The 26,253-nt window shown below is 40.6% G+C and overlaps 1 protein-coding gene across 3 annotated transcripts in view; it reads right to left on the minus strand.

Moving 5' to 3' along the window:
• Positions 1-26,253, minus strand: part of ppfia2 (PTPRF interacting protein alpha 2) — a 219,948-nt gene that overhangs the window by 34,649 nt on the left and 159,046 nt on the right. For all 3 annotated transcript variants that reach the window (XR_012600093.1, XM_074697910.1, XM_074697912.1), the window contains 7 exons: positions 23,651-23,752; positions 18,530-18,694; positions 17,869-17,943; positions 11,613-11,723; positions 6,742-6,963; positions 5,837-5,983; positions 1,214-1,348 (listed from right to left, as the gene is read on the minus strand). Coding sequence is in view for 2 of the 3 variants with exons in the window: in XM_074697910.1 (XP_074554011.1) it covers positions 1,214-1,348; positions 5,837-5,983; positions 6,742-6,963; positions 11,613-11,723; positions 17,869-17,943; positions 18,530-18,694; positions 23,651-23,752 (957 nt within the window). In the remaining variant the exon portion in view is untranslated. The remainder of the gene's footprint in view (positions 1-1,213; positions 1,349-5,836; positions 5,984-6,741; positions 6,964-11,612; positions 11,724-17,868; positions 17,944-18,529; positions 18,695-23,650; positions 23,753-26,253) is intronic.

Raw genomic sequence — 26,253 nt, forward strand, 5'->3', positions numbered from 1 at the left:
CCATCCATCCATCTATTCATTCATCTCTTTATTCATCTATCCATTCATCCATCAATCCATCCTTCAATGTATCCATCCATCCATCCATCCATCCATCCATCCATCCATCTATCCATCCATCCATCTATTCATTAATCTCTCTATTCATCCATCCATCAATCAATCCATCCATCCATCAATCCAGCCAAACAACTAACCAATTACAGATTTAGCAAGCAACCATCTCTTTAACCATCCATCCGTCCACCTACATATGCACAAGTTTTCCATCCTTTAAGCCATCGAACAATTCATTTATCTATTTTACCTTTATCTATCCTTTAATGCATCCATCCTACCCATATACATATATAAACATTCATCTATGCTCCAATCTATCCATCCCTGTTTTTATTTTTACTCCATTTATCAACCAATTCACCCATCCATACATCAACTATCCATCCATCCATCCATCTTATCATCAACTATCAAAACACGCAACCAACCATTGATCCACCCTTCAATGCATCTATTGATCCCTCCATCTTTCCATTGATGCATCCACCCATCAATAGATCAAACTACCTACTTGAATAAAATCCACCTATTATCCGTCCGTTTTTCCATCCATCTACTGAATTTTTACCATCCTGCAATGCAGAAATGATATTAAATCACCTACACAGCCATTTAATCATCAATCCATTAATCTTTTCATGTTCTTCGACTGTTTTTCTTTTTAAAGGATTCTTTGAATGTTCATTCTTGTAGTTTTGACAGTCTCAGTGTTTCTGCAGCCTCTCTCTGAATGAAGACACAGGTGAGCCAAATCCAGCGTAATGAAAAGCACCAATGATGAAAGAGGAAGAGAAATCCTCCAGCACTGCTGAGTTTGAGCTCCAGCCAGAAAATGCCATGCAGCTGTCCCACAGTCGAAGAGCAGCGTCCCGGAAACCGTAAGCTCTCCACCAAACAGAGACAGAAGAAATGCTCTCTACAGAAGTTAGCAGCAGCTGTGATCCTGTGAGGCTACCTTCCTAAGAATGGAGCTCATGTCTTCAAGTTTAGCTTCCATTACAAAGTGATAATCATCGGGGGAGGAGGAAGAGCAGCTGGAGTCAGACTATGTGGCCGAGGAAGAGGAGAGGGACACGTTGAGACGTCATGAGCAGAACAGGGAGAAAAAGACGAGGGAATGTGTGTGTTAGCGTGTGTTAAAGTGTGTGTGTACCTTAGTGAGGGCTGCTATCCTCTGAGCGAGCTCAGCTTCCACCTCGGGCAGAGTTTCAGCCTTCCTCATGGTCTGCTGCAGCTTCTGCTCCGCCAGCTCCAGCCTCTCCTGTAGCTGCCTGTTCTTCTCCTCCATCTGCAAAAAACCACCAACTTTGTAAATAAAAAACTGCACACTAGAAAACTTTAATTCAATCCTCTTTTTCAGGATGGTTCATTAATAGAAACACGTGACGTCCAATTTCAACAGGCTTTGAGGTGTTGGTTGGTTCATGCTCTGTGACACTCGGTACTTTAAGCAATGGTACGACTTATTGCCCAGTCCCAGTTCCTCACAATTTTTTTTTTTAAATAAAACAGTTCAAGTTTAGTTTGACTACTTTACTTTTAGTTTAACAAAAGAAACCTTGGCAAGGGTCGCTACCCAACAACTAAGCTCAAAAATGTAACGATTGCTCATAAGACTGCTACTGGCTTAAACTGATGGTACTAGAAAGAGCTACACAGTTGCACAGAAACTGCAAATTGTGCATTTTGCTGAATGCAGTCCAGATCAGGGGTGGGTTATGATTTCAGGATATACCGGAAATTGCTCAATGGTCATTTTTTTAGCAGTTTCTGGTTAACAAAAAATGGCTGAAAGAGGTCATTGCACATCTGAGGCTGTTCACTTTTCACAATTTAATGTCAAAACTTTCTTGAAAACATTCTCAATATCATGAAAAACCTTATTTAATTAGCCTACTACTACTAGATTATTATATAAGTTGCAAGGCGCCACCCCGTTGTGGCTGCCTGTTGCAGCAGCTCTGTCTCACTTGTCCGTTTCTTGTGATTTTTTCATCTCTTTTTCATTTTTCATTTGTTTGTCTTCAGTGATATTTTTACTATTTTTGCTCCTGTGTTTGTCTGGAGATCCTACATGTACCATGGCTGCATTGTTTACATGTGAAATCAGCTGTTAGCAGCCTGAAGCATGTCTATGCTAACTGGTGCTAGGCCAGATGTTTCCCACAAGATGAGGAGAAGGAGGTGAGGACGACGTGCTGGTTCTCAGGTGTGAGCTAAGAAGTGACGACATGGACCTGTCCTTCCATCCATCGTTATTGGGAACGTAAGATCTATCTCCAATAAGATGGACAAGCTAGCCATGCTAACCCAGCAACAGAGGGAATACCAGAGGGCAGAGTAGCATCATACTATTCACAGACAGGATCCAGGAGACTGAACAGACTGCTGAAGAAGCTCAGTCCTGGACCCTGTGGAGGTGGAGGCTGGCTGAACTGGACAATGATGGACAAGCTGTCAGCATCTATTTTCTTATGGAGCTTTTTGCACTTTCTATACACTTTCTTACTTTTGTTTTCTTGATTGCTGCTGTGACTCCTCCTGAATTTCCTCTTGGGGATATATAAAGTATTTTCTACTCTATTCCATTCTACAGAATCTTTGCAAAGCCGTTAAATAAATTTTGATTTCCTTACATCTGCTGGAGGGGGGCTTGTGGAAAATGTCACACACTTTTTCCCTCAGAAACAGACAGTGCCACATTCAAAGGTCCCCCTCTATTCCAGGTTTTATGGTAAGTGAAATAAGGGCAAAAGCTTCCCCTCGTATAGTCTGCTTTAAGAGAAACCAACTTTACTTCAGAGAAGTTTTTGCCCTTTGTCCTTTATACTAAACAACACTTCTCCTCTGAATGTCAGCAGAGCATCACGGCTGGCAGAAAATAGACCCTCAGATATTCGTCTTTAGTGGATCTTGGAGCGTTTACTGAAAGGCTCTGGCAGAGCGCCTCCTCCCTCCTTTAAATAAAAGCATCAGAGTCAGAATAGCAGCGTCTCTCTCCGCTCGCCAAGAGTGACAGTGCAACTTTTCCTCCGAGCGCAGCGGTAATTGCTACGATTAGGCATTCAGATACAGTTCTTGAATTTATGAAGGAGGAAATGAATCCCAGCGTTTAGTTTGGCTGCCTCAAAGTGACTAACGTACATCTCTGCGTGCTAAGACTCTCCTCCCTGCTTTCTTCAGGCCCTGATCTGTTTATGAGTCTTATTTCGGGGCCTGCCTTTGCCATGAGCGACAGATGCTCCTCTCCCCAAAGTATCAGACCTGGCAGCTCAATATGCAATAAATAGACCAGAGAGGGCCAAGGCTGTTTGCTGTTAGAGCATGTCCGTTAAAATCTTTCCTAAAACAACTTGCCGGCCTATTGGGGATGCAGATCAGTGTCTTCTTGTTTACACTTTCCATCTTTCTTGGCCATTTAGCTTCAACAGACCTCTCATCTCATCCTATCGCCAGGAATTCCTCTTAAAACAGAAACAAGATCCAAGAATTTGGTTCTAAAGTGGTCTTGTAGTCAGTTTCTTCCAAAGAGATAACTAAAAAGTTTGGTACTGCTTCTATTTCTGAACTTTATTAGCTGGTAGGAGCTGATAGAAGACTCTAAACTAGCTTTAACATCATCTGAAGTCTTTAAAGAAGGGGTATTGTGCTTTTTTAGTCTTAATTCTGTCCCTCTGGTGCCCCCGTAGTATTTTTTACATGATTCACAGCTCAAAACAATCCCTTATTATATTTTAGCCTCGGACTGAAAAGGCCTCTGTTGCTGTCTCTTTAAGAGTCCCTACTCCACAAACCTTCTTCACTCTGATTGGTCAGCTCTCTGGAAGCCTGTCAGGGGGAGGGGGTATGGGCAGATCTAGGTGTTTGAGGCCCCTTGTGTCTCCAGAGATTAATGAAGCAGTTTAGGAGACCCTCTGTGATGACTTCACCATTTCAACAAGTCTTGTGAAGATCTTGTGGAGAACTTGTGCTATTTTTGGAGACAGATTCAGGGATTTCTACAAATTCTAGATATATAGAAGACTCTCTAAGACTCTCTCAATCTTCAAAACAAGAAGCATGGCTAGCAAGATTTTCATATTTAAATTGTTTGCAGCAATGTGCAGTCTCTATGCAGTCGTGTAGCTCTTTCATGCACTACCTGTTGAATGCAGCATCCCCTATACTACAGGTGTGTTAAAAATATTGATTTCGCAACATATCATGAAATTTTGACCTCTAAAACATCTTCAATATTCCAACTCTTAATATCCATATTTTTGTGAAAATAAAATTCATATTTCAACCGAGTTGGACGTAGAATATGACTTCCGTACTTCCAATGTGGTAGATGGCGCTGAAGAGCTACTACACTGTATGTTGCCAATAGATTGTATAATAAATGTAATTTTAAAGTATATTTAAAATATTTAATTTTTAAACTTGATAATGTGTTTTTTGTTGCACTGAATAAGTTAGTATGCCACAGACATCAATGTTTTTAATTTCGAGTCATATTTTGATTTCTATAAACATAATCTCTGAGTAGAATATCACAACATCAACATTGTGATATTGCGATACATCGTGATGCGTATTGTATCGTGAGTTTCCTGCCAGTCGAGGGATTATCAGTCTACGTCACCGCAGATGCAGGTTAGGGTTTTTTAACACTTAATTCAACCTGTTATCAGCATAAAAATGTTCAATTGTTCTGTGGTCAGTTTTTAGAAACGATACTTTACAACAGAGGCAACGTCTATCAAGTTTTGACAGCTCACATAGCAACCGGTGTTTTGGAGTTAATAGCGACCATGCTAACTGGTGACTCTAAGCCAACAGTATCAGTGATTAACGGCCGAGAGTTGCCAGTTAACAGGGTCACACTTTACACTGAAACACCAGCGACGTCTGCGAGAAAATAATTAACTCTGGACGTAGTTTTCTGGTTCTTTTATCATGAACCGGGTCTCAGACTCAGCAGTCTGTGTGCTCTTTTGGTCTGGGAAGGTTTCTGATTTATTGACACATGTTTACGTCCTGGTATGTCACAGTCTGATAAGTGTCCACGGATAATGCAGTCATGAGCATCCAGTGACAGTTGTGTGTTTAAATTGCTCTCTGGGTACACACCTGATTTCTCCTCTAAAAACGTCTGTCCACTCACTGCTATGTCACAAACCTGGGAGCCGTGTACCGTCCGTCAAAGTGACCATCATACTCCACTGCTCCGGCGTTGTTGATAAACAAATAATCCCTCTATACCCACCCCTACCAAATGCTAATAAAAATACTCTAAAATCATTTTGCTTCTTGCTGTGAAAGAGGGATTTCTGGTGTAGTAAAAAGAAATCATCAAATAGCTGAAGACCAACCACCAACTGGCTAAAGCCTTGTTCATTTCCATGTCACAAGTTTCTAAGTAATCTTTTCACCTCTGTGCAAACTCAGATTTCTTCACGGTTAAGTTCAGGGTTGTTTGTGTTTCTCATGGTGTGCGAGCGCTGTGTTTACTTCAGCTAAAATTAGCGTGATGCTCTCTCTGTCCCTCCAGAGCTCAGCTGGTGTTTAAGCCTGCACTCGGGTGAACGTCACTCAATCCTCTCAGAGCAGGACATTCATGTAATTGGCTGCAGAGAATCACAAAAACATAAATAGATCTCTCTGGTGTTGGATCCAACTTTAGGTCAAGTTTGAGTCTCCTTAAAGCTTACGAAAACTCTCCTCTGAGGTCATTTCCTTTGAGATCATCAGACAGGATTTGGAGAGGAACTTTCTTTTGTGATGTTTCACCCACCTGTCTGAGGAACGCCTCCTTATTGGCCAGCTCATTCTCCAGTTTGTCGTTGATGTCGTGCACCGACGTAGACTCCCGCTGAGCGCTCAGGTAGCGTTTCTCCAACGTGACGATCCTCTCCTCCATATCCTCCTTCTGACACATCGCCTGCAATAAGACGTCACAGAATGAGACAGACGGAGGTTATTCCGACACTTTTAGAGCAGATTCTCCTCCGATGATTAAAAGAAAGTGTCTCTGGATCATAAAACTTCCTCTTCAATCATCCGAAGCTCTTCCTCCAGTTCAATTCTTCCTGATTATAAATTATGAATCTAATATCTGCTCTGATCTGTTTTATATCGCTCTGTAATTTCATTACAACACATAAATTATTCAAACCAATTAAAGCTGAAACTGTTAAAAACAAGTGTGCATAATGTTCTCTTTGCAGAGAGGACTGAATTATGAGGAGACGGCGGCTGATTGTAATTGGAAGAACAAACTCTGAATCAAACGAGGCTGCAGCGCCATGAAAACTTTCCTCTTGTAGGATTATTCTCAGTATAAGTTAAAGCTTCATGAATATTAAGAGGAATAAAGAAACAATGAAGCTTCATAAAGAGAAAAAAGCAGTTTTTATCTTTCTTATGCTGCCCTCATTACACGAGATTCCCCCTCATGATGATGACTTTATCTCAGCAGCTCTGAGAGTTCATTTCCTGCACCCAGACACAAACTGGTGCAGGAACAGAGGGTTTGAAAAGAAGAAAAGTGCAGAATCTGAGTCTGGCTGTGTGAGGATGGATGCATACAGTAATAAAAGAGGAGTGTGTGAGTTTATGCTAATAGGAGCTTTTTTTAGCCCTCTGCTGCCTCTCTTTGAAGTCTCTGTTATTTCCTTGCAAATGTGTGCGTGCTCTAACCTCTTTGATGTCCCTCTGGTACTTGTTGTTCATCTCCTCCGACTTGATGAGGTCCTTGCGGGCGGTCTCCAGCTCCTGCTCCACCTCGGAGACGCGGGAGGAGAGGGAGGACATGCGCTCCTTCATCTGGGCCAGCTCGTAGTTCTGCTTCTCCAGGAGGTCCTGGAGCTCCACCACCTGACTCGCCTCGTGGGCTGACTCCAGAGAGCCGTTGGACAGACGCTGGAGAGGAAAGAGGAGATCGTTGGTTTAATGAAATGTGATACACCTTTCTTAAAACATGTGAATGAGATTATGGAAGAAAATTAAAAATTAATGAAGTGTTTTTGTCTTATTTTCAGTAGAAAATGTCTTTTTAGACATAAAATAAGCCACATTCACCTGACCAGTCCAGAAAAACAACTTATTTCAAGTTATTTAAAGACAAAAACTAGGTCTGAATTGCTTTTAACAAGTTAAAAAAATCTGACATTTGAAAAAGAGAAAAATTACTTATATAAAGACATTATTGTAGTTTTATGAAAATTTTCTAGAAAATTTTTCTTCAGTTGAATGTGGCTTGTCTCGAGTACATTAAGACAATTTTTCCTCAAAATAAGACGAAAACACTTGACAAGCTTCCCGTTTTTTGCAGTGTAGATGTAGCGAGCATTAGCTTTGAGAAGTTAGCTTTAGAAACTTTCACCCTGGGGAGGCTCATAGTGCTAGAAACTTAAAGATGCGCTAAAGTGGATCAGTTTCAATTGCACTCCATTGCCACCTTGTGGCCCGGAGTCTCAGTACACTGTCGTAAATCACTTTTAGCGAGGCGTGTATTTGTTTTGGAATTAAATGGAGATCGGATCGAAACAAATTTTCTTTGTTCAAGACAAATTTTTACTGGATAAAATGCGCTGATGTAAGGTATTTATCAGTACAGTTATGTGGAGCTACGGTTTGAAATGTGATATCTAGCAAATGTTGTAGCAGCCGGCTATATGTACACTGCAAAAAACTGAAATCTTATCAAGTGTTTTTGTCTTTTTTTAAGTAAAAATTGTCTTATTATACTCGATATGAGCCACTTTCAACTGATCAATCCAGAAAAATGTCTTGTTTCAAGTTATCAGAGCACAAAAATGAGGTTTGAATCGCTTGTAACCAGCAAAAAAATCTGCCAATGGAACAAGAAAAAAGTGCTTGAAAATTTCCTCGAGACTAGAACCATGTTTTATACAAGTAACTTTTCTCTTGTTCCATTAGGCAGATTTTATATGGTTACGAGCAATTCAGACCTCATTTTTGTCCTTAAATAACTTTAAACAAGACATTTTTCTGGATTGGTCATGTGAATTTGGCTCAGATTGAGTCTAAAAAGGAATTTTCGACTGAAAATAAGACAAAAACACTTGATAAGATTTCAGTTTTTGCAGTGTAGTGCTATCATCAGCCAGGTGCTTAGACATATCTGTAGGCTAACGTGACAACAAGTCAACACTGTTTATAGTTGATCTTTATTTCATTCATGTTGTTTTATAAAAAGATATATACAGACAATATAAATACAAGAGACATTTGATATGAATGAATAAGAGCAGAAAGAAGAAAATTCTATCTGCCTCTTCTCTCACAGAAACTTTAACTAAACACTTGTCAGTACAGTTTGGCCCGTATGCCACAAACATAGAACTCAGTTTCACCAGATTGAAAGAAAGTGGCAAAAAACCCTCTACGAGACAGGGATTAGAATGTCCGTGATTCCCTTTATCTTTCTAATGTGTTGGTTTTCATCAGTTTTTTGAAGACACTGAAGGTTTTGTCTTCTTTGAAATGTCTCTCCAAGTTGTTCCATAAGGATATACCTTTTACTATAATGTTTCTTTCCATCAGTGAAGTTCTAACTCTCACCTTTAGAGATATTTCAAATCCTTTTATAGGCTAATTAGCTATTAGCTTGGGCTGTATCACTCTCCTGTTTATCTTTCTTCTGCTCTTCTGTCCTTTTTCTGTCTGACAGTAAGGATCCTGTGTCGACCATCACTACAAAATTAGTCTCAGACATCGTATTTTTTCACTACCAAACTTCATCAGCCGGGATGGTGTCATAGATTCAAATATGCAGTAAATTAATCTGGTCCCTGTCGGCCTCACCTGGAAGCTAAGAAGTAGCAATTTAAATGCTGATAATCTCATTTCAAAGTGTGGATTACGATCAGGCTTAAATTTAAAAGGGAGACTTTTTCAAGATCACTTTCAGCCCCTTTAACTCCCGTCTTTTAGAAAAAAAAGTGCAACAAAATAAAGTTACTGCGTGCCTTAAAAGACAAAGAAATTAAGCTTGACATACACAGACTCTTTTAATGAGTTTTCATCTTTTTTAGTGTGTCTGTAATTCACTGAGTGATAGCAACCCAAGGAGTGGTTTACCCAAATACAAATCCTGCAAATTGGCCAAATTTCTGGACTTCAACCATCTCAGTTACTCTCGGAGCGTTGGTGTTGACGTTGCCTCAGAAGCAGCTTGTTGCTGCTGAATGAAAAATTAAAACGCTGGAGCAACAGGCCTCGTCTGTCAAACCGCATTAGCTGCTTATCAAGCCGATCCAGCTTTATTCCAACAGTCTGAAAGCAGCTCTGAAGGTCAATACGCACTTCAAGAGCTGCTTTTTCTTTCACACATCCTCTCTGACCTCCTTCCACCTGTCACATCCACGATAACCAAAGGAGGAGGACTGTGCTCTGCAGGAGCTTTGATGACACTTCAGCGACACCCTTCTCTGTCACGTTAGCTCACGTTAGCAGTTTGCACACGTATGCAATTCCTTCTGCACACAAAAAAGCAGCACTTGCTCATTTTCACTCCTTTTATCTTCACCAGACAGAGCAGACGATCTGTGTCTCCTCATTAGCAAAACCACGCTCTTCATCTTCTCACTCCTGACACCCTCACCCCAAACTTCCCCCTTTTCTCCCCCCCTCCTCCCACGTCCGCCTGCAGACCGGCCCAGTAATAGCGTCTCTATTGATCTTCCAGGTATCCTGTGTTTAGATGTTGCTGTCTGCATGTAAAGAGGATTTCAAAGGTCTGCGTAGAGGTTTGGGGACGTCTGCTCGGTCTAATGTAGTAAATATGAAAGATGTAACACCTCTCCTCTTAAATTAATAATCAGGAGGAGATTTGTATGCAGCTCTGCAGCTTCTGGTGTGCTCCTGCATAATGGTGGAGGCTGGGGTCGCAGTGAGAGCTCTTACAGCTCGCTGTGGGTCACCTTCAAGCATCGGCAGAGCTAAATGTTAGATCAAAACCTTCTTGGTGTGCAATAAAAACCTGTGAGGAGGCGTCAAAATCTTTTTTCACAGATGATTCAAACTTCAGGGGATGCAAACAGTAAATAAAAGGCTCACTTTGATACCTGTACTTTCATTTTTCATTCTACAGCTCTACAGTTTCCTTTAGCAGACGCTTTTGTCCAAAGCGACGTACAACACAAGCAAGAATTTAGACAGAAGGAAAAACCCAGTTAGTGCAACAGAAGTGCAATAAGTTATTTGGCTGCAGGTGGAGCCGTACTGCAACAACAGTTGATACTATGTATTACTTCCTCTGCTGAGTCACATGACCAGCTGCACGGAACTCCCTATCAGTGTGTGACATCATCACAGAACTGCTGCAGCAGAGGGAGGATTCAAATTCACAAAAGTTTACAAACAACTCGTCATATAGGCCAGAATGTTGATCTAATCTGTGTAAAAATATGATATTTTTGTAAGAAATTTTATCAGGAATCCATTCATGTCACTTTTCAAGCTGTACAAGTTTAATTTTTTTGTCTAGAGGCCCAAATGTGGAAGCCAGTGCAAGGTGGAGGCTCCACACCTATGTATTTCAATGGAGGTAGCTGAGGGGGCTTCTGGGGGTTCATCAACTTTGAGGGCTCGTAATTCAAAAACCAGGTCTGAAACGTCAAAGTCCCACACAAAGTTTGTAAAGCAGGGTCTAGTCTGTCATGTGAGCAAATTTCAAGCCGATACCACTTATGGTTTCTTCGGAGATCAATTTTGCCGAAAGTGTAAAAATGTGGTGAAACTTTATTTTGAAAGACAAATTGCCGGCTTCCTGTGCCAGATAGGGCCATGGTGCTGCTTACGTTTTTTGTGCGTCTTAATGTGACAAACATTTTGACGTTGGTTTGATCCATCTACGACATTCCTACTGGCCACTAGGGCCATTTAAGTGTGCCTGGGTGGCGCTAGAGAGCAAATTATGGGATGTTGGGGTCCAAGTTTGGTATCATAATGTATTTTTTGGCGATCGCAAGGTGTGTGCCAATTTTGGTGAGTTTTTGAGCATGTTTAAGGGGTCAAATTAGAGCTCAAAGATGGAATAATGAAGTATCGGACCCTAATTAGTGCTGAGTCTGAGGACAAAGAGGAGAAGCATCAGATTAAGTTCTTAAGTGTTTCCTGAACAGATGAGTCTTCAGACATCTCTTAAAGTAGAAAGGAACTCTGTGGATCGTATAGAGTTTGGTAATTCATTCCACCATTTGGGAACATTGGAGGAGAAGAGTCTGGCTAGAGATTTGGAGCCGCGCTGGGCTGAGAGCACCAGGCGTCTTTCAGAAGCTGAGCGTAGAGGGTGAAAAGGAGCTGCCACTGGAAGCTATTGAAGAGAGATAAACAGCGGAGTGACGTGTTGTTTTGGGCTGGTTAAAGAACAGACGTGCTGCTGCATTCTGGGTAATCTGCAGAGGTTTAATTGTACGCATGTATCGTACTCCTGCTTCAAATATTTTGTTGAAAGATAAAGATGAAGAGATGCTTCAGAGCTGGTGCACATGCATGAGTTAAGAGGTAAGACAAGCAAACACAGGTTTTGCTGGTGGACTCACCTTGCCGTGGACTTTCTGCTGAGCCTCTGCGCTCTCCAGTATGTCCTCTCCTCCTTCTCCAGACGCCACTTTCCTCTGAATGTGGGCATTTTGTTCCCGTAAGGCCACAATCTGCAGGAAGGGGACAAACACACTCATCAGACGCCTTCATGCAAACAGCTTGCGCAGAAATTCATGGTTCAGTTACTTTTAATTGTTCTTGTATGTGTTGATATGGTTTTGCATGTCTTGAAAACTCAGTGTTTAGTTTCCTTCTTATGTAACAGCTGTAATTACAGTCTATCCTCTCTGCAGGAATGTATCAAACATGACTTTAACATGTGACACTGATACCATCCCTGTAATTACGCTGCTCTCTGGCCCTCGTGTCTCTTTCCACCACCTGAAGAAAACGTCCTGAAGTCATAACTCTGTCAGGCGGCTGACCGGCAACAACAATAATTAGCCTCTTCCCGACAGACACCGTGTGATTATGGAGGAGAAAGGTAGAGCGTGTCCTCGGCGGCTGCTGCTGCATGTGTCTCATAAACAATCTGAGGCTTCTGAGACTTCCAGGAGCCGATTGAAATGTGCTAAACTTTTCACAACCTGGACCACATCTGAGGCACAAATCATCCAAACTTGTCAGCTTCCTGGAAGAAATGTCCTCCTTGTAAAAATGTTCAAACGTGAGCATAGAAACACCACAGTCCAAGGGAGCATCAGGAGAATTCAAGCATCAAAGTTTGGTTTAAAACTTTTTTCAACCAGTTTTCATCTGCAGCAAATGAGCACTTTTTTTTTTAATTCAGCCTGCAATATCAGACTTCCTGTTTGGTTTTCAGCACCATGGTTGGAGACATTTTTGTAGATCTTGGTATGATGCATTGGCCCATCAATTCTCATGCATGTAGCTTGAACCCACGGGAGGGGGTGAATTTTTAAATGATCAATGACGTATCCAAATTTCACTGATTTCTGTCATGTTTGCCGATTTAAGGGGGAGATCACTTTAAGCTCTTTAAAACAAATTTGCTATTAAATGTGATCTTACACTGTGAAAACTGAATTCCTAACAAGTGTTTTTGTCTTTTTTTAAGTAAAAATTGTCTTGCTATACTTGATTTGAGCCACATTCTACTGATCTGCCCCAAAATTGGCTTATTTCAAGCGATTTAGAGACAAAAATGTGGTCTGAATGCTTGTAACTAGTAAAAAAAATCTACCTATGGAATAAGAGAACTTAAAACTACAATAATGTCTTAAAACAAGTAACTTTTCTCTTGTTCCAGTGGCAGATTTTATTTTTTTACAAGTTAAAAGCGATTCAGACCTCATTTTAGTCTTAAAATAATGTGAAATAAGACATTTTTCTGGACGATCAGGTAAATGTGGCTCTAAAAATTCTAAAAAGACAGTTTCTACCAAAAAAAAAAAAAAAACAACTTAATAAGAAGTATGTTTTTTTCCAGTGTAACATGGGTAGTTAATCATCTCTCTATAAATAAACCTTGAAAATACATTTAATTTTTGAATGTTCAAAGTTTTTGGGTGGACTTAGGTTTTTTGGTGGCCACACTTATGTTTGGCTCTTGAGTTCGTTTCTCAGAAAAAGGGGTGAACTACAACATTGATTTAAAATGAAACACTCTCTTTAAAAGGTGCAGCTTTCTGAAAAATGGTGAGCTCTGACTCCTCAGGGTGTCGATGCATAACCACACTGGAAAAAACTAGAATTTTACCAAGTGTTTTTGTGTTATGTTCAGTAGAAAATGTCTTTTTAGACTTAATATGAGCCACATATCGAGTCCAGAAAAACATTTTGTTTTTAGTTATTTTGGGGAAAAATGAGGTCTGAGTTAGTGAAAACAAGAAAAAAATCTTCCAATGTAGCAAATTCCATTCGCAGATTACTTTTACTTGCTACAAAAAATTCAGACCTCATTTTCTCTTCAAATAACTTGAAACAAGACATTATTTCTGTACTAATAAGTTAAATGTGGCTCATATAAAGTGTAGAAAGACTTTTTTTACTTGAAAATAAGACAAAAACACTTGATTTGAGTTTTTTTGCCGTCAATCATCAATCAGTGAGGGGTCTAATGTTTCAAATTTACTGAATTATCACTTAAAAAAAGAGAAAAAAATGTAGAAAGACTCAGGGAAGGATTAACGATCAATGAGAAGAATGGTTTCTTCCTCCTTGGGTCACTCCTGCGATCTCTGTTAGTTATCTTTAACAGGAGCGTGATTGAGTCTGTGTTTGCTTCTGTAACATTAATCTGAGATGGTCTGTAATTTCTCAGCTCAGACATCAAACGATCCAAAGAAGTGATGGATGACGGGATGCAGCTCCTCTTTAAATTTACGGATGGAGAGATCTCCAGATCCACAAAGAAGAAGGAGAAGAAGAAGAAGAAGAAGATGGCGTCTGTCCCTCCTCCTGTTTGATGTCGTTGATCTACCTCTCGTCAAACGCTGACACCAAACACACAGACACACTGAGGGTTTCCTCACCTCTCTGCAGCACTGAGCTGCTCTGAGACAAAGAGACGCACAGAGGAGGGACAGAGGACACGAGGGAAGGAGGATCTTTGACTTTAGAGATTGATTTTGTAGGGGTGAGAGTCGGGGGCAGAGAGCTGGTGCAGTGTGCTTAAATTACAATCAATCACATCGTGTGGAGAAAATGTGCATGTGTGCACACTCTGACATGCATACAGGATTTAATCTTTAAAGCATGAAAAGTTAGTGAAGAGAACTGCAGACCAACCAGTCCAAATTACTACAACAAAATCATCAAAATACTATCAATTGTTGTTTTTTTGGAACTAAAGGAAAAGTTTGACATTAAATGCACGGTTTAAACCCATGATTGATGCATTTATGTTTATTAAATGTTGTGCATTCACTTGTGTGCACATCCTCCATACTCACCTGCAGAACTCTGCATCTGAGGTCAGCCTCTTTAAAAAGCCTAATCCTGTGGCTGGTTTCAATTTCCGGTCCATCCTTTGATAAAGGTTGGTCTCTGGGAGCAAACAGGCTCATGACATGTCTCCATGACTTCATATTAAGGTGATTTTTTTCTAAATTGGCCGTTTTGTTAGCTGCAGCACACCGATAATCAAAGAACAATAAGCAATCCTGGAGTTCAATCCAACACGCTCTGACTAACCGTACGTTCTATGAGAGCAAATTTCAATCAGCAGCAGTAATCAGCGTGTGGCTACTTAAACACCTGTGACTGCACCAGGTCAAAGGTCGACGATTTCATCAGCCACGGCGGTGTTGTCGAAAGACCCCGCTGGGAGAAAGGACTTCGTTCCAGACCTCCATCACAAATCAATTACCGGCTCCTGGCTCTGCGCGGCTCCCCCGGGACCGTGAGGTGTGGACGTTTTTATTCTGCAGCGAAGAAGCTTCGACGGCCTCTTCCAGCGCCTCAAGGTCCAATCACTCATCTGTCCACCGCGCTGACAACTGTAGTGTTAACCATTTATGAGGGGCTGGTCTGGTACAGGTAGTGTACGGGCTGACGCTAACCTTGGCTGTGTGACGAGAGAAATATCTTCAAAGTGCTGCTGGACTGAGACGTCAGTCAGCGAGTTAACGGCTCAGAAACAGACTTCGTCAAGAAGCTGGGGAAGAAAAATGAGGGATGGCTTTGGGACCCAGGGACAGGCTGGATTATTTCTTTAACTCCTTTCTCCTCTTCTCCTCCTTTCCTTCCTTAAAGTCCTTGATTCTTGATTCAGACCAAAGAAAACTCACACTGATGCTGCATGCTTATCAGGGGTGCATCAATCACAATTTTCTGGCCCATCCCCAATCACTGATCTTTAAAAAGCCTAACCTGCCGATACCAATTTTTACTTTTTTTTTATACTTCATAACTGACAGCATATTCCTTTAATGTTCCAATCTTATTTTATTGAAAATCATTGAACAATACCTGTGAAACAATAAAATCTTTATGTTTTAACTTAGAAAGCCAATAAAGTGTCCTGAGTTTTAGGTCTCAGAGCAAAAAGCAACAATGGCTGTCAGACCTTCCTGGAGGTTTATGAGATCAGTTTCATAAGAAAGGATAGGCCGATCTCTGATCCCCCAAAATTAAGAGAATCGGCACTGATTGATTGGTTCATGACTATTAGTCGAAAAATGAAAACTCGAACCATTTCCACCCTCTAAAAGAAAAAATGAGCAAACATACACTGCAAAAAACTGAAATCTTATCATGTTTTAGTCTTATTTTCAGTTAAAATTGTCTTATTGTTAAGGATGGGTACCAAATTAGGTACTTTTAAAGGTACTGACTGAATTCTGTCAAAAGTACAGGGTACCTCACGTACACTCAAAAGGCACCATGTTTAGGTATCTAGGTTATATACTGAAGAATAAATATGTTCAATTGAAAAGTAGTTACATTTTATTATTAAACAAATTGATATTTTTTACCACATAAACACAAAAAAGTACCGAAATTTGGTACCACTGAGTACCGATACCGATTACCAGGTACCGCATCGTTTCAAATCTGAAAGCTTCCACTGCAGAATAACTGCTGCATGTGGGTAGGAATGGATATTATCACTAATAGTTTAGCGCTTTTAGCTTCTGTCCTTTTCTATCTGACAGTTAGGCTCCAGTTTCTACCATCACTACAAAATTAATCACAGAAATTGTTTTCATTAGAGAAAAACACAGATCTCTGTGTTTTATGTGGTCCTGAACGGCCCAAACTGGAAGCTAAGAGGTAGCAATTAAAAATAACCTGTACACTGCACAAAAACGAAATTTTATCAAGTGTTTTTGTCTTATTTTAAGTAAAAATTGTCTTATTATACTTAATATGAGTCACATTCACCTGACCAGTCCAGAAGAATGTCTAATTTCAAGTTATTTAAAGACAAAATAAGGTCTAAGTTGCGTGTAACAAGTTAAAAAATCAGCCAATGGAACAGGAACAATTTTCTTGAAACTAGAATAATGTCTTACTACAAGTAACTGTTCTCTTGTTACATTGAGAGATTTTTTTTAACTTGTTGAAAGCAACTCAGACCTCATTTTGTCTTTAAATTACTTGAAATCAGACATTTTTCTGGACTTGTTTAGGTGAATGTGGTTTATATTGAGTCTAAAAAGACATTTTCTACTGAAAATCAGACAAAAACACTTGATAAGATTTCAGATTTTTGCAGTGTAGCCAGCAATATTGGTGCTGATAATCTAATTTTAAAGTGTGGATTATGATCAGGCAAATATCTAGAAGGGAGACTTTTTCAAGATCACTTTCAAACTCCTCACAGCACCTTTGATATGGGCCACATTCAACTTATCAGCCCAGAAAAAGTCCTGTTTTAAGTTATTTAAAGACAAAATGAGGTCTGAATTGCTTGTAACAAGTTTAAAAAATCTGCCAATGAAATAAGAAAAAAGTTTCCTGTGTTAAGACATTATTCCAGTTTCAAACAATTTTTCCACTGGCTGATTTTTTTTACTTGTTACAAGCAATTCAGACCTTATTTTTGTCTTTAAATTACATAAACAAAACATTTAATCTGGACTGATCAGTTGAATGTGGCTCATATCAAGTATCACCAGACAAGTTTTACTCAAAATAAGACAAAAACACTTGATAAGATTTCAGTTTTTGCAGTGTAATAATGGAGAAGTCAGCTTGTAAAACCTGCAGTGGTGGAAACCTGGATTCCTCACCATCTCACCCCATCATCACTTTGTCTCCACACCTTGTCCGCTGACCACCTGCACACCTGCACTGTGGTTAACACACACACCTCTCCTCCACCTGCCACCTCTATTTCTGTCTCCTGTCACTCCTCTCTGCTTCTCCTCTTCGCTGCCTGTCCTCTGACCACGCTCCCTCCCCCTCCTGTCACTCTCCACCTTCCCCGTCTTATTCCCCTCTCCTCGCCAACTTGTATCCCGTCCTGAAAGTCAGGCTGGCACGTCTGACAGGCGGTGAAGTGTCTGCCTGAGGTTTTTTTTTTCCTCAGCTGGAGCACGACCATCTGCATGGCGATGGCTGCTCAGGTGCTCCTGTGAGCCTGAGTGCAGCGTGGAGGAGGCTTCTCGAGTGCACGGTGATATTTAGTGTCACCTTCTGCTGAACGAGGGTGAGTAGAGCCTGCAGAGTTCATGCATACGACATTTCTGCACACTTTTGGACAGTGCAGAGCTGTGTTTTTTGTGCATTGAGTTTTAGTTTTAAGTCTTTGTGCAGAAAACAAGAATACAGCATCTCTCCTCTTACCTCCTGATTGGCTGCTGTGAGCTCCTCCTCTAAGGCGGACACCCTCTCCAGCGACACCCGTAGTCTCTCTCGTACCTGAAAACCATAAAACACAAACACCTGTCAACACCTGACATCCTGTGAGTGGACAGTGGAGCCGCCAGCTGAGGCTCTGGGAGCAGAAACTCTCATTTTCTGCTCCTGTTGAGTCCAGTGTGTTGGTGAATAAAGGGTTAACACAGCAGCGAAAACACCCCACTGCTGCAGCCTCACAATAACACTTTACTGAGGCTTTAAAGCAGCGTTATCAGGCTTTTATGGCTTTTAAAGCGACGGTTGCTGAGAGGAAATTTCCTCTTCTGCACTCCTCTGTGAATAACTCAGCGCGTCTTCGTGATGGAGCAGTTTTCATGCGTTATATGGTGACTGAGCCAAACCGCTGCTGCAGGACGTCAGACCCTGAGAGAGAAGGCTGATCCTGGATTAGAGGAGCTGGCGTCGGAGCAGGGATGTCCCTAAGATGGTGTCTGGAGCGTGCAGTATAAATGATGCTTTTAGAGCAGAGGATGAGTGGATTACAGGGGCACGGTGATGTCACACAGGGGTCAGAGGTCATGGATGCAGAGGCTAAAACCACTGATGGATCTTCTCTGAATCATTTGATATCATCACGCTGACGTACCTTCTCATCGAGGGCTTTATGGTGTTCAAACAGGGACTTGAGCGCTTTGAGGACCTCGACCTCGCTGGAGACTCCGGATGGAGACTGAGCCTGACGCTTCACCACCGTCATACGAAGAGAGCGCTCGTGTCGGGACACCAAACACTCCAGATGCTCCAACAGAAGCTGAAACAGAAAAGAATCACCGTTATCGTCGATTAAAAGAGTTTGCCAGATTTTTCTCTCACAGTTCCTCGAAGCCGTACCCTCTCTAAAAAAACCTCATACAGATGGTATCACTAACTTTTACTCAAGCTGACGCTGCATCTTTTACACCGTGCTCAGCGGGTGTTCAGGTCTATCTTCAGAGTACAGACAGGGATCTGTATTTTTGATGAAGTGGGTCAAGAAATCTTCTATCAACAAAGATGAGATGGTGATATCTTTCATGCAAACGGATAAAACCAACCATGACAGACGGAGGACAGGGCTAACTAAAAACACGATACTCAGTGTTTACTTCTGGGCATCTTCTTGCTGTCTAGATCAGTGGTTCTCAGCTGGTCCGGTTTGGAGACCCACCTAGTTCCCTCAGTGACAAACAGGGGCACCGCCAGGAATTTCAGGCCCCATGAAAACAAATATTGCTGGGCCCCCCATGTAATTTTGTTAGGGGCCTTTCTAGGCCCCTAGAACACCCCCCCCTTTCGTCGCCCATGATGACAAGCCACAACTCAGATTGAGAAAGAAATTTCTACTCATCAAATTAATCAAATAAAAAGAGGATGTTTTGAACCTAAGAGAAAGAATATCAGTCTGCCAACACACACACACACGCACACAAAAAAAATAATGTTAGACCAAAAATGACCAGCAGGTGGCGACGCCAGGTGGAGAAACATTTCCAGTTGGATTCTTTTAGCTGCATTTTACATGAGGGCTAACTAAAAAAGGCCAACTCCTGAAAAGTAGTTTCAAAGAAACTTTAAGAAATATGTAGCACTGGTGTCCTGTAAAACTAACAATGGCACTTAGCATTGTAGTGCAATGTCGCCACCCCTTCAAAATAAAAGCACAGGATTTTTTTTTTACGAAAAATATCTCTTTTTTTAAAAAAAAAAATATAATCACAAAAAAATATATATATATATTTTTTAACAATTTATCATATTTATTCTTCATTATATAATTTTGTAATGCTGTGTTCATGCATGGAAAATCCCCTTCTCTTCCACTCCCTCACAGTCACAACGATGCGTTTAGGTACCTAGACATGGTACCTATTGATTATATGTTAATCGGTACTCAGTACTTTTGACAGAATTCGATCGATACCTATAAAAGTACCTAAAGTGGTACCCATCCCTATTCTCCACACTGCCTGTTGACTAGGGCTGGGTATTGCCAAGAACCTCACAATTCCATTCAGCTTCGATTCTTTAAGTCGCGATTCGATTCGATTCGATTTTGGTTTAAATGCTTCAATTATCAATTTTCATGCCCCCATATGTGGTATGTCACCTCACGTTTTGGAGCAATAAAACAACCCAAAGTCAGACTTCAAAGCCGAAGGATCTGGCTTTACGCTGCTGCTGCTTTGGCTGCCATTTTTTTGTTGTTGTTTGGTCTCTGGTGGCCCTCGTCCATACAACGCAAATAACACACACAGTCCCTCTAACTTTCCAGGAGATGAATCGATTCAGAGGATTTGCTGAATGAATATTGAATTGGGCAAGGAAATATTTTGATACATCGATTCATCAATATTTTTACCCACACCTACTGTTGACACTGTGGTGAAATGGTCACATTACAACTGAACAAATTGGAATGATTTCCGACTGATTAATGTCCTACAACAATGGTGATTCATTTTAAAACGCAAAAGAGACACAACGGCCACAAAAAACATATCCTCTGCCTGTTGACACTGTGATAAAAGTCTGTCTCTGTCTCAGTGAGGAATGAGAGACAGTTAGTGGCTCTGATACACTCAAAAAAAAAAACATTATCAAGTGCTTTTGCCTTATTTTAAGTAGGAAATGTCTTTTTAGACTTAATATGAGCCACATTTACCCGACCAGTCCAGAAAAATGTCTAATTTCAAGTTATTTGCAGACAAAATGAGGTCCGAATTGTTTTAAACATGTTTAAGAAATCTGCCAGTGGAACAAAAGAAAAGTTACTTGTATTAAGACATTATCTTAGTTCAAACAAATTTTCTTGCAAATTTTCTCTTGTTCCATTGGCAGATTTTTCTGACTTGTTACAAGCAATTTAGACCTCATTTTTGTCTGTAAATTACTTGAAACAAGACATTTTCCAGGACTGATGAGTTGAATTTGGCCCATATTAGGTGTAATAAGACATAATATGAATAAGAAATGTTTCATGGATTAATCTTGAGGTTGTAGCTTGGTGTCCTCAAGGAGGACAGCGTCGTCTCTCCACCTGTCGTCCTGACACAGCTGTCTCTCTGAGTCTCGTCGGCTGCCATCATGTCTGCGTGCAGCGCTTCCTCCTGCCAGCTCAACAAAACCCTCTCTGCTGAACCGACCACAAAGTGAAAGTGAAGAGTTCAGCGTTCAGTGAAGTTGTTGGAACAAAAAGCACAGCCGCCTGCTGCTCAGTAAACATCTGATCTCCACTCCTCTGTCTCCCTCTCAGTCAGCTGTCTGCCTGCACATGTCCTCAAACACTGAGTCCTGACCTGTAAAACCCGACGAGCCACGAAACAAACCTAATTAAAGCTTCTCGGTAATTCGCCATCAGAAGATTGAAGGTGATAATAAAGTGAGAGGGAGAGAAAATGACTTTTGTCTGTCCCTGTTTTTCTCAGCTGGCGTTGTGCTAAAATATTCTGCCTCCACTCAGAGAGATAACACTCCTCTTTAAACCCACTTCATCTGCAGACGGATGAAAACAGCCTTATCTGCAAAGAGCAGAGTGTGCTTACCGTCCCAAAAAGACTGAAGATGTTAGACTTCATCACAGACTGGAGCTGATCTGTTTGCGTCCTCTGTGTGTTACCCCTCACAGACCCCGACCTGGACCCTGCAGGACATCTGTGCCTCCAGTTTCACTGCTGAGCAGCCATGCATGTGAAGCAGGAGGGAGACGCTCATGCAGAGTGTGTGGAGCTAATGAGGTATGTCTCAGAATTGGACACAGTCAGTGCACATGGTCGCACAGCGCTTTGGCAGACGGCGAACTGTCCTCACCTAAAACCTTCTCGGGATGCTGACTATCGCAGCGCGCAGAAGGCTTCGGGTTTTTTAGGACAGTTACGAAACGTTTTGATAAGTGAAGGGATGAAATTCACAGGATTCTGGAGGATAGGAATCATTTTCTAAACTAACTTCAGTTTCAGTAGGAGACGAAACATGAAGTCTGTGTGATCATGCTCTGGTTAAGAAGTTTAAAGGCTCTGGACGATGTATGTCTGCTGCTAAAGGTCATCGATTCTCACTTCACATGTCTCAGTTTCCTCATCTTTATCTTACACTTTATACTTTACAGTATTTGTCATTATATTGAAACATATTTTTTATTGATTGTTGCGCTGAAAACTAGCTAACGCCAGAGTAGCTGCAAATGATACGTCAACATTAGCAGATGAATAATGTTAAAGCAACACTTTGCTATGAAAAACTACTAAATAGATGCTGTGACATCACGAGTCGTAACTCAGAGTACATCGATCCAGTGCACGTCTACTAGTTACAGGTTGCCTGGAACGCAGCATTAATCTCAAACCCAGATGAGTTTTTAAGTCTTTCTAAATTGGCTAAATAACAGCACACCAACATCTAAATAGCATGTCTGGCTTTTTAGTAAACTGGACTGGACTTTCTGTAAGTACTAAAACTTTTTGTGTTTTCTTCAATTTTAAAGTCATTTTTGTTTTTAACTTTTTAAAACATGAAACATGATAAGGAAATAAAATTAGCTGAATGTTTACTAAAAGTTTTTCCTTTTTTTATTTTTAAATTAATGAACACTTTGAAGCTGACTGTGGGGAAACCTGGAGTAAACTTTTGAGATCGGACTTGTGCAACTTGTTTTTTTATTCATCTTCTATTTGTCTCTAGGTCATTTTTATTTTTCACTAATAAAAAAAGTTTAAAAAAATATTTCATGGGAAAATAAACTAAATTGTTAGCCTTTTATTTTTATTTTTTATTTTTTAATATATCAAAATAAAAATCTTTGCAGCTGGCACTGAGTGGGTGGAGCTTAAACCGATTAGACAACAGCGATTTTTTTTCCCTGTGGTCATTCCGATTTTTCATGTTTCAAAAAGGAGGAAAATTGTTGGGAATAAATGAAAACTTTTTTTCAACAGTGGGGAACTTTACTCTGCTTGTGGAGAAACCTAAAGTGGACTTTGGAGATTGGGCTTCCACAATGTCTTTTTTTTAATTATTCATCTATTTTTGTTTGTAGGTCACTTTTATTTTTTACTTTAAAAAACTGTAAAAAAAAAAAAAAAAAGTATGATGAGGAAAAAAAAACTAAATTGTAAGCCTATTGAAAGTTTTTTTTTTTTTTTGTAATATCATAATATAATCTTCGCAGCTGGCACTGAGTGGAGTGGAGCTAAAACTGACTTTACAACTGATTTTTTTTTTTTTCCTGAGGTCATTTTTATTCTTCATGTTTCAAAAAGTAGGAAAATTGTTGGGAATACATGATTTTTTTTGTTTTTTTTTGTGGTGAACTTTACTCTGCTTGTGGAGAAACCTGAAGCGGACTTGAGATTGAGACATTCACAATGTCCTCTTTATTTAATTATTCATCTATTTTTGTCTGGAGGTCAATTTTTATTTTTTTCTACTATCAATAAATTAAAAAAAATGTATCATGGGAAAAAAAATATTTTAAGCCTTTCAAAAGTGTTGTTGTTATTTTTTCTAAATATCATAATAAAATCTTAAAAAGGAGGAAATCAAATAGGATACACTGTAGCTTTTTTTTAAGTATTGAAATTTACTCTGCTTGTGGAAAAACCTGGAGTGGACTTTTGGGTGGAGCTGCTTTCTCTCTGGACCAGAAGGATTGTGTTCACCTCTTCTTTGACAATGACATAACAACAGCGTCCTAGCTTCATAACCTGAGTCTGATGTCACGTGTGATGCTCACCCTGGTGTTGTTCCTCTCGGCTTTGAGCTCAGAGATCTCCTCCTCCTTCTCCAGGAGCTGCTCTCTGCAGGCGTTCAGCTCCTTCGTCAGTGCGGCGAACTCCTGAAACACAAACAGGTGAGGAGAGGAAGGGTTAGCATCACTCAGAACTCTGACCTTTGACCCTTGAAGATGTGAGCAGCAGGGATGCAAAGCGTGCTGTGTGAAACAACAAAAACCAGCTCATATTTCAAGTTACTGATGTTAGAGATGACACGACTGTTCTGCTGCAACAGTATTTAGAAAACGAACCACCCTCTGAGTCACTAACTCTCGGGGTTTGGAGCAGTATTCCTCTGACAGGCTGCTTCAGAGGAGGAGGAGAGACAGCCTGACACTCCTCTCAGTCTAAATTAAACCTGGAACAGACGTGTCTGAGGAGCCGCTGGTGTCAGACAGGTAGAGAGGACGCTAACAGAGACAGAGCTGTCTCACTCTGACTGCTGAGTGACGGGAGAGGACGAGGTAAAGTCTGAGTGGATCGAGCTGATGTGACACGATAAGCAGCGTAATTCTCCATAACAGAACAAAAACAACACCAATCAAATCAGAAACAGAGATAAAAGCAGAGATCACACTTTGTCATTCACACTCTGTTCTCCATCTGCCCTCCAGCAGACGAGGACAATAACTCAGAGCTGCAGACCAGCTCCAGGGACTGTGACGATCCTCCTCTCACGGCTACAGGGCTGGGACAAATCCTCACGGACCTTACCGAGCCACAAATCCTCCGTACGGCACAAGATCCACAAATTACTGCAGACTCTCACTCGCTGTTCGAGAAGCTCTGAATAAGTCAAGATGATTTATAGAGATCGAGGAGAAACATCACGCTTTGTGTGTCTCAGATCCTGCAGAGGTTTCAGGATCTTGCAGCATCTTCAACTCAAACTGTAACATCTGCCTCATTTCCTCCTAAAGATTAAACATTACGTCGAGTTGGGCTGTGATCAAACTTTAGAGTGTGGCTGAAAGTCACGACAGGAGCAGAATATAAACCAGGACGGAGTCAGATCATTTAATCATGTTTCTGATTGAGCTGAGCTCCTCTGTTTAGTGCACTTTAACTTCGATTGACATCGAAGACAAGAGGACTCAAAGTTGTTTCCACTTTACGTCTGAGATGCAAAAACTGAAATCTAAGCTAGTGTTTCTTTTCAGCTGAATGTAGATCATATTTAGTCAAATTAGAAAATTAGCCAACACTTTAGTCCTACTTTAATGTTATACTCCCTTTCACCAGACTGTCTTTTACAATTTGGTTTTAGTTGCAGGTTTGTACGATAATTTGTTTCCTGACAGTGTTGAAAATTATGATGACTACATATTTCATATTCCAGATCTTAGTATCCAGAATATTGCCAGGATCTGGATCGTACTTTAACATCTGTCAGAAATTATGGTGACCTTGTCTTGTATTGTTTTGCAAAGCAATCCGACCATTTATCATGGAGTTATATACACATGTGGGGAAAACGGCCCTATCTTACAATGATAGAGAATCCTTTGAAAAAGTCCTGGATCCAGACGGTGATCCAGATCACCTCCAAAATCTAATCACTTCTTTTTTATCCCATTTTGAACATTTCCTGAAAATTTCATCAAGATCTGTTTGTTACTTTTTGAGTTATGTTGACCACAGACAAACAAACTCTCCTGAAAACAAAACCTCCTTGGTAGAGGCAGTAAGACAATTTATACCTAAAACACTTGATTAAATTTCAGTTTTGCAATGTTTGCGATCAAAACCAGAAGAAAGAACCAACATAAACACAAAGATACCACAAGATCTTCCTGAAAAGATGTCAATGTCATAACATAGGAATCTCCTGACTGGTTCATGACATGTTGGAGAAGCGGGAGGGCCCCAAACACCAATGTCTGCCTATTGCTCTAGGCCTCTAGGGGGCTGGCCAGTCAGAGGGTAGGGGAGTCTTACAGCAACAGCAGCTAAAAGAAAGTGTTTAAAACAGAGGCTGATATATGGGTTTTCTGAAATACAAGGGAGAGGAAACAGAGGCTGCTTCCCAAACCACCTACTACACTAGCAGTGTCTACTTTTTTAGCTGAAATCCAGTACGTAGTAGTTAATATTTGAAAACTTGCAAAATCTACAGTATTCAGATTCAGATTCAGACAACTTTTTTTATCCCACAAGGAGGAATTCATTTGTAGCTTCCCAGTGTATATGCATTAGTACAGTCAGTCAACAACATAAAATAAATAAATAAATACCCTTCTAGAAAACATTTTCAAGCAGGCATGGGACAGGTAGAGATGTCGGACATTATAAGTAGTCTACATATGCAAATTGTAGAGCAAGATGCCAAGTATGCCAAAAATCCCCGGATGTCCTACTGATCCAGGAAAATTTCTCAGTATGTAACGGACCAGTCTACTTCACATACTGTTTCCCACAATACACAGTGCTAACGCTGTTTGTCTATGCGTGTGGCAGGTTTTGGTGAATTACCGCCATCTAGTGGAATGAGTTGGCATAATAACCACAATACAACAACACTAACGTTAGTTGGTCCATGAGACAGAAGTGAAATGATATGAAA

Source organism: Halichoeres trimaculatus, unplaced genomic scaffold (assembly GCF_033239565.1).
Source record: "Halichoeres trimaculatus isolate MK-OKI-2021-1 unplaced genomic scaffold, fHalTri1.1 fHalTri1_scaffold_21, whole genome shotgun sequence".
Lineage (NCBI taxonomy): Eukaryota > Metazoa > Chordata > Actinopteri > Labriformes > Labridae > Halichoeres > Halichoeres trimaculatus.